Source organism: Lotus japonicus, chromosome 1 (assembly GCF_012489685.1).
Source record: "Lotus japonicus ecotype B-129 chromosome 1, LjGifu_v1.2".
NCBI classification, from domain to species: Eukaryota; Viridiplantae; Streptophyta; class Magnoliopsida; order Fabales; family Fabaceae; genus Lotus; species Lotus japonicus.
In genome coordinates this window covers 21,781,730-21,789,924 of record NC_080041.1, presented here as the reverse complement: position 1 = coordinate 21,789,924, position 8,195 = coordinate 21,781,730, and the positions used below count along the sequence as shown (strand labels likewise).

Here is an 8,195-nt window from a genome sequence, read left to right as displayed (position 1 = left end):
ACCATGGAACGTTGAGAGTGTAAATTTGGAAATTTTAAGAAGATGGAGTCCAGGACTCACAGTACCCTTGAGATTACGAAGCACCCTTTTTAAGACTTGCATGTGTAGCTCCTGAGATACTTGCATGTGTTGAGATAATTTATTAATAGAGAAAAATATTTGGTACGGTGACATCCAAGTCTTGAAGAGATCCAACAAGCTTGAGATATAAAGTCATATCGCAATTGGAAGCATGAGAGAGAGATGAACAAGTTTTATTCCTATTAGAGTGGTGACATACTTGCAATTAGTAATGGAAGCTTTCTCCAAGATTTCCCAGATATAATGATGTTGATTGGGAAGTAATCATGTGGAAACATGAACAATATCACCTCTTAGAAAGTGACTAGGGTAACCCAAAGCTTACTCTATTTTTTAGTCGTTATGATAGCCAGTGTATCGGATAAAAATCTAAACTTGCATCAATACCATTTAATTGTACTATTTAACTCAGATTCAATGGTAGATAATCTTATTTTTCTCCATTATAAACTACTCACTGAGAGACTTTTTTTCGTAGCCTGTGAACAAGAAGTTCGCTGGAGAAAAATTCATGTACCAGTGTTCATGGAAGAATATAATTTAGTACAGTTTAAAAAAGAGTACATCTATCTCTGAAGAGATATTGTCAAATTTTAATGTAACATTAATTACCTAATGACATGAAGATCGATCACATTTAAATATGTAACATACTATAAAGATGCTAGTTCCTGTAACATTAATCTGACCCAACATTCCCATAGTTACCAGCAGATGATTGACAACAATTTCTCCTTGTTGACAATGTGGCAGAAATTGGCAATTCATTGTGTGAGCAACTTCGAGTCACACGCCACTATTTTAACCCGTCCAACATTCTCCTGGTTGTCCTCATTCTTGAACAAAGCATCTTGTAAGATGAAAGTCCAAACATTGTCACAAAACCTATATGTATGGAGATGTCCCTGTGATTGGAAATTGAAAAGAAAAAGAAGAAAGCTCAGGAGGAAGAACAGGTGAATAATTACTTTCATTACTTATGAAGACTTGAGCTTCAGCAGAACTCGTATTTTTGCAAATCTAAATCATATATGCAGTATTAACCACAAAATGAGCAGATGTCAAAGGTGTTGTTGACTGTTGAGTGGGGTTTGACCGCCCACAAGTTGTTTAAGGATAACTACAGCCAAACACACTAGCAATATGAAATAGCAGCCTCCAGTGAAATTAACATTGAATATTCCATGAAAGAAGAAATAATGCCATTCAAACATGTATTCATACAGAAAAATTAAGGTAGCATGTGGTAGACAAGCTAGAAGATAAAAGAATAGGACATGTGAGTTCAATCCTATGTTTGATTTGATGCATATTAACAAACAAAATTCATAGGCTATTTCGCTCTGTTATCTACATGTGCCAAGCACTATCTTAACCATTATGTTGATATAGTGCTTTGGATCAACATAAGAAACTAAAATCCTAGAAAAAGTATAGGTCAGCTCAAAAAGACAAATATGAGAAGATTAACATTCTTCAGACCTATATGAATAAGGAAGAGCGTAATAATATCAATTTACAGAGACAACTATCTTGTAGTCAGTGTCAATGGACACTTCTGGGATAGTATAGTTCTTTTTCTAAACTTGTTTTGTTTTTTGGCATTCTAGGAGGATAACTCAATTTACTTTTCCGTTATTGACTATTTCTGCTATACACATACTAATAAAAGATATAGATAACAGAAATACAGAATATTATTAGCAATTGTACATTTTATTTATAACACAATCAGCCTGGGAATTGTTGCAGAGCTTAACAAGAAGCTTGGGCAAGCATGAAACATTCTCAAAATCTTGCGTGTTGAATTGATAGTTTGGTAAATAGGAAGACCAATGTCTTGTTATTAAGTAACAAATGACAGCATGCATTATACAGTCATAAATTAAATTTTAAGTCCACACAGAAAACCAATATACAATTGTGACAATAACCAAAAAATCTAAAGAGAGAACCTTTTCATAGGAAAAAAAAGAAAGAAAAGAAAACCAGTCCTTGGATAGGGTATTCTCTCAGGGAGAAACTCCCATACTTGGCAAAATACTAAATAGTAAGCTTTAACTGTTCTATAGTCCTTGAATATTCAAATAGTAAGCAGTTTACTAGATTTCCCTTTGGAACAAAAACAACGAGGTTTAAGAATTTCAAATAAAAACGAGGTTTCTTTCAAGGTAATACAATGAAAAAATCTGCACTTTCACAATCCTAATTGTGAATACAAACAAAAACTCACGAAAAATATGTGAATAAAATTACTCTTGTTCCATTTTATAAAGGTACTCATAATGCTGATCATCAAAATCTCCACATTATATACTCAAGTCTTAAGATTCTATATTAGTTTTACTCCTGGTGTTAATTTTCATGCATGTTTTTAGCCATTCGTTATAGTCAGAGTACTTAAATCATCGCAAAGAGGAAAAACATTTTCGGAGGTAACATGAAAATACCCAAACCAAATCTATCTATTCATTGGCACCAACAAACAATTAGAGCATTTTGACCCATTAACTGAAGGAAAACACACATCATGATCAGCTTTTTCCAACTAAGAATCCCAATATAACTCTCCTTACATGTCTTGTAGTATCCTTTATGTTCCTTTTATGTCATTTAAGGTCATCATGGCACCTTTTATGTCATTTAAGGTCATCATGGCAAAAGAACTACGTAAGTTATTAAATATTCTATTATAAGCAAATATAACTATGTTTCACTTAATTATCCTTGAATATTACTCAACATATTTTAGTACACTACCAATATCCTATTTCATTAATTGATACTAAGGAGTAAGGATAGAGCAAGAAAAAAATATTTCACTTATTTATTAACATGACAAATAAAAGTATTTAGAGGGAGTAGCTAGCAAGCAAGCCTATTACAGAAGAAACAAAAATTAAGTTCCATGAACCTAAAATCAGGACAGGAAATATGCAAAATCAGCTTGTGAGCTTGCTTGCAGCTCAATTAGTTAACAACACAATTTAACTGAACTTTAGCTTGTTTATTTGAAAATATACCAAGCTCAAACAGTCACATGCTAAACCTAAACTCAATACACTTAATACATCAATAAGCATTTTTTATATAATATCACCACTTAAAAAAGCCACATGACTTTATGTTTGAATTTTGATCATGGTAAGATCCTGTGCTCAAAACTGCCTCCTCTCACTGTCCAATTAAAGTAGATCCCCCCGCCCCTTCTCTGTGTGAGTGTGTGTGTGCGCGCGCGCGCACACACACACACACACACATATATATAAATGCTCCAAAGTGAACCAATTTTCAAAGTAAAAGAAATTCATGATTAACAAGTAAAACATTTTTCAAAATTGAAGACATTCATGATTAACAATTAAAATATCATAGTTTTAAAAGCTAAATACATGGGTTCGTAATATCAAAAGTGAGGAGCTAAATAAGTTTAAGACTTCAATTAAAGGTAGACTGGTTTAAGAATAAGAAATCAGAAATTAAGGATGAAGAAGAGAGGATGTTTAAAACTTGAACAGTTTGAGATAAAAAGAAAATAGCAACAGAGATAAAACTTGTACAAATTTATTGCTAGTAACTATTTTTCTTAATTCTTCATACAAATTTACAAATTCATTGCAAGTCAAGATTAAATCCACCTGTGCTCTTGTTTTTAGTGGTCATGTGACCATTGTCCACATGGAGATTAGTCTCAAAGCTACACCTATGACTAAGAGACAGCCTTGCAAAAAAATTGTATACAAACAAGTCGATCCTAACTAATTCATCCACACCATATTCAATTAACAAAGCTCAGGCTCCATTAGCTCATGCACTTAAGATGAGCTGATCTCAAGCTCAGCTCAAGTAACATCCAACACTAACCACAGAATAGTAATGCCCCTAGCACATCCTAACAACGACCGCGATCCCCGATACACAAAATTCAACATTTTACACTGAATAAAAACCGGTGTTACCTTGATCGAGACCTTGCTCTTAACTTGAGTTTCCAGAGCCTCAGTCATAGACTAGAAATCCAACATGCCAATGAAATGAAAAATATTAATAAAAAAAGTCAAAAAACAGATCCAGAAACTGAAACCCTAGCATCATCCTAACACAAAATTCACGAATCGCTACCTTATCGAACTGAACCAGAACCTGAATCGCAAGCTCAGGGCTGAGAGTACCATTCTGAACCATCTCATCCAAAGTCTCCGTGAGGCACATTCCGATCGTCGACCTTCGGTACAGTTCAAACGTCGCCATTTTGCGAAACGCGATCTGCAACGGTTAACTCAGATTATCACAACAACAACAACAGAATCGAAACATGAAGAAAAATTCAGAGTCAGAAAATTGGAAAGAAATCGAAATCAAAATCACAGTAAGAACGGTGAATCAAAACGAAAATGGAGATCGAAGGGTTGAGATTCTGATTACGAATCGGGTGGCGACGTTGGAGACTGGTGAAGAGGAGGGAGTGGATGTTTTTGCTTTTCTTCTGGTCTCAGTTAACGTTCGGGTTTGGCTCGATTGCGTTTGGGAGCGGAGAAATTTGGGGCTTTTTATACCCTAGAATTTGGAGCTGAAGGTATATATAGGGGAAGCTTGGAGAACAGTGTGCAATGACTATCAAGCCCTTGTGCACGTTTTCGTCACGTGGGTGGGCCATGTGCTACATTAAAAATTAGTATTTGATTATGTGATGATAGAAAATTTTGAATTAAAATTGATGTGAAAAATTACTTTGAACACATATATCCTATTAGGATTGCAATTTGGACGAGTAACTAAGTAAAAAGTATTTTAAAAATGCTTTAAGATGTCGTAAGGTGTCAATCAAAGAAATTTTTTAAGAATTAGAAGCTATGAAATTTCTTGCCCAGGGCTGCCCTTCTCGTGGTGGTCTTACAGGCTCAGAGTTGGGCCTCGCGAGGGTAGTTAAACCCACAAAGCTCAGCCCCTAGCCTATAAATAGGGAGCGGTTACCACATGTAAGAGGCTCTTGGCTAATTCGATCAATAACAAACTCTTAATTCAGTTATTTTCTCTCTCTAAGCGGTTACACACTCTCTCTAGGCAGTTGCACATTTCCCTCTCTAGATTCTCTCTCTAGTTGTAATCCCTTCACTCTAGGGACTATACCCTATCTCTATGTTCTTGGCCGGAACATTTGGCGCCGTTTGTGGGGATCGAACCCACGACGTGGTAAATTACTGCTACCAGACGATGCCATTTGGATTGAAAAATCCGGGGGCAACGTATCAAAGATTGATGGACAGAGTTTTCGCCAACAGGTTGGGAGAAACATGAAGGTCTATGTAGATGATATGATTGTGAAGTTAGTCCGAGGGGCGAGCCATCATGAGGACCTGTCAGAAGCTTTTGGCGAGCTCCGGAAACACAACATGCGTCTAAATCCGGAGAAGTGTTCCTTTGGAATACAAGGAGGAAAATTCTTAGGTTTCATGATTACATCAAGAGGGATCAAGATCAACTCGGACAAGTGTAGGGCGATACAACAAATGAAGAGCCCTAGCAACGCAAAAGAAGTCCAACGCCTTACGGGAAGGATCGCAGCCCTTTCAAGATTCCTCCCTCACTCGGGCGACAAGTCGGCTCCGTTCTTTAAGTGCCTCAAGAGAAACGCAACGTTTGAATGGACTTCAGAATGTGAAGAGGCTTTCAGCCGCCTGAAGGAGCTCTTATCTGCATCGCACGTCCTATCGAAGCCCGCTCAAGGTCTTCCTCTGCATTTGTACTTCTCGGTAGGCGACCATGCGATCAGCTCGGTAATCCTTCAAGAAATAGACAACGAGCAGAAAGTTGTCTACTTCGTGAGTCACACGCTGCGAGGAGCGGAGACTAGGTATCAGAAGATAGAGAAGGCGGCGCTAGCCGTGCTCATGACCGCTAGACGCCTGTGGCCGTATTTCCAAAGTTTCCAGGTAAAGGTAAGGACTGATTTTCCCTTGAGACAAGTGTTGCAGAAGCCAGATCTATCAGGGAGACTAGTAGCATAGTCGATAGAATTGTCAGAGTATGGTTTGCAGTATGGAAAGAGGGGGAAGGTAGGAGCGCAAGCCTTGGCAGACTTCGTGGTAGAGTTGACACCAGAACCCGGCGAAAGGGTGAATACACAGTGGACACTATTCGTGGACGAGTCATCAAACGAAAACGGAAGCGGGGCTAGGGTGACGCTGCAAGGGCCAAGAGAGCTGACATTGGAGCAATATTTGAGATTTCAGTTTAAAGCAAATAATAATCAGGCGGAGTACGAGGCGCTGATTGCGGGTTTGAAGCTAGCAATTGAAGTCCAGATCGTCAGTTTTCTCGTCAGGACAGATTCACTACTAGTGGCAAATCAGGTAATGAATTTTTCAGGTAAAAGAGCCTATTCTGGTCAAGTATCTGGCCCATCAGAAGACGCACTTGCTCCAGATACTTGACCAGAATAGGCTCTTTTACCTGAAAAATTCATTACCTGATTTGCCACTAGTAGTGAATCTGTCCTGACGAGAAACCTGACGATCTGGACTTCAATTGCTAGCTTCAAACCCGCAATCAGCGCCTCGTACTCCGCCTGATTATTATTTGCTTTAAACTGAAATCTCAAATATTGCTCCAAAGAATCAGAGGGCGGGCGCGCTGGCTAAGCTGGCAAGCACCCGGAAGCCTAGGAATAATCGGAGTGTGATCCAAGAGACGTTAACCAGCCCGAGTATCGAAGGGGAACTAGTGGCTTGTGTTAGCCGGCAAGAAACTTGGATAGACCCCATCGCGGACATTTTGGCAGGGAAACCAAGCGAGGTGGTGAAATACACAAAGGAATAGAGGCGAGAGGCGGGGCATTACACTCTGCTTGATGGCACGTTGTTTCGCCGGGTTTTAGCTCGCCCTTGTTAAGGTGTCTATCGCCAGAGAAGTACGAGGCGGTCATGTCGGAGGTCCATGAGGGAGTATGCACTAGCCACATCGGGGGAAGGTCCCTGGCGTGTAAAGTCCTTAGGGCAGGTTTCTACTGGCCCACAATGAGAAAGGATTGTTCAGAATTTGTAAAAAGATGTGAAAAATGCCAAGTTTTTGCGGATTTGCTGAAAGCGCCGCCAGAGCAGTTGGCCACGATTAGTGCACCTTGGCCCTTCGCCATGTGGGGGGCTGGTTTGGTCGGACCTTTCCCAACCGCCAGATCACAAATGAAGTTTATTCTTGTGGTGGTAGACTACTTTACGAAGTGGATAGAAGCAGAACCTCTCCCCAGTATCACTGCAACAAAGATCGTAAATTTCTACTGGAAAAGAATCATGTGCAGGTTTGGGGTACCCAAGGCGATCGTTTCAGACAATGGGACACACTTCACGAGTAACCAAACGCGGGAATTCTACAAGGAAATGGGTATTCAGATGAGATTCTCTTCAGTTGTGCATCCTCAGACCAACAGACAGGCAGAGTCAGCAAACAAGGTGATCCTGCGTGGGTTGATGCGCCGGCTTGATGATGCAAAAGGGCCCTGGTTGGATGAACTCCCGGTAGTAATCTGGTCTTACAACACGACGCCAAACTCGACACGAAGGAGACTCCATTTAGGATGACTTATGGGGCTGACGCCATGTTACTAGTAAAGATAGACAACAGCTCGTGGCGGACGGAGCCACAGCTTGAGGGCGAGAATTCTTTCAACATGGCGATAGAGTTGGATCTGTTGTCTGAAACTCATGAAGAGGCTCGCATACGGGAGCCGGCGATGAAGCAGCGGGCTGCGGTGAAATATGATACTAAGGTCTGTCCACGGGCAATGCAAGAAGGTGGCATTGTTCTCAAAAGGCGGACTGGAAAAACGGGGAATAAACTGAGCCCAAGTTGGGAAGGTCCCTATAGGATTTTAAAGGCGTTGGGCAAAGGGGATTACCACCTTGAAAGCTTGGACGGAAGACGAGTGTCGCGGTCTTGGAACGCATTGAACCTGCGATACTACTACAACTAAGAAATTGAAGGGAGGAAATGCTTCCTGGGTCAGCGATCCGGCAAGCAGGAGTCATGGTGACCCTAGGATTAAAAACAAAGACACGTTCTTGTTCTCCATCTCGGGAGTTTGTTGGCTAAACGTCTGATTGAAAAATACAAAATTC

The 8,195-nt window shown here is 39.9% G+C and overlaps 1 protein-coding gene across 1 annotated transcript; it reads right to left on the bottom strand.

Annotated features, from left to right (window-relative positions):
* Window positions 1–574: 574 nt before the first annotated feature.
* Window positions 575–4,633, bottom strand: LOC130734126 (transcription initiation factor IIA subunit 2). The gene is made up of 4 exons (XM_057586438.1): window positions 4,507–4,633; window positions 4,204–4,347; window positions 4,041–4,091; window positions 575–986 (listed from the first exon to the last, which is right to left on the bottom strand). Exons 2-4 carry the CDS (start codon window positions 4,330–4,332, stop codon window positions 846–848), a joined length of 321 nt encoding a protein of 106 aa, XP_057442421.1. The 5' UTR covers window positions 4,333–4,347; window positions 4,507–4,633; the 3' UTR covers window positions 575–845.
* Between the last annotated feature and the right edge of the window lie 3,562 nt (window positions 4,634–8,195).

What these genes read in the sequence shown, in the direction of transcription:
- LOC130734126 (XM_057586438.1), bottom strand. Translation starts at nt 4,332, where the DNA reads ATGGCGACGTTTGAACTGTACCGAAGGTCGACGATCGGAATGTGCCTC. An exon ending in TTCTGGTTCAGTTCGATAAG is followed by an intron (nt 4,092 to 4,203) that starts GTAGCGATTCGT and finishes TTGGATTTCTAG; the next exon opens with TCTATGACTGAGGCTCTGGA. An exon ending in AGAGCAAGGTCTCGATCAAG is followed by an intron (nt 987 to 4,040) that starts GTAACACCGGTT and finishes TTCCAATCACAG; the next exon opens with GGACATCTCCATACATATAG.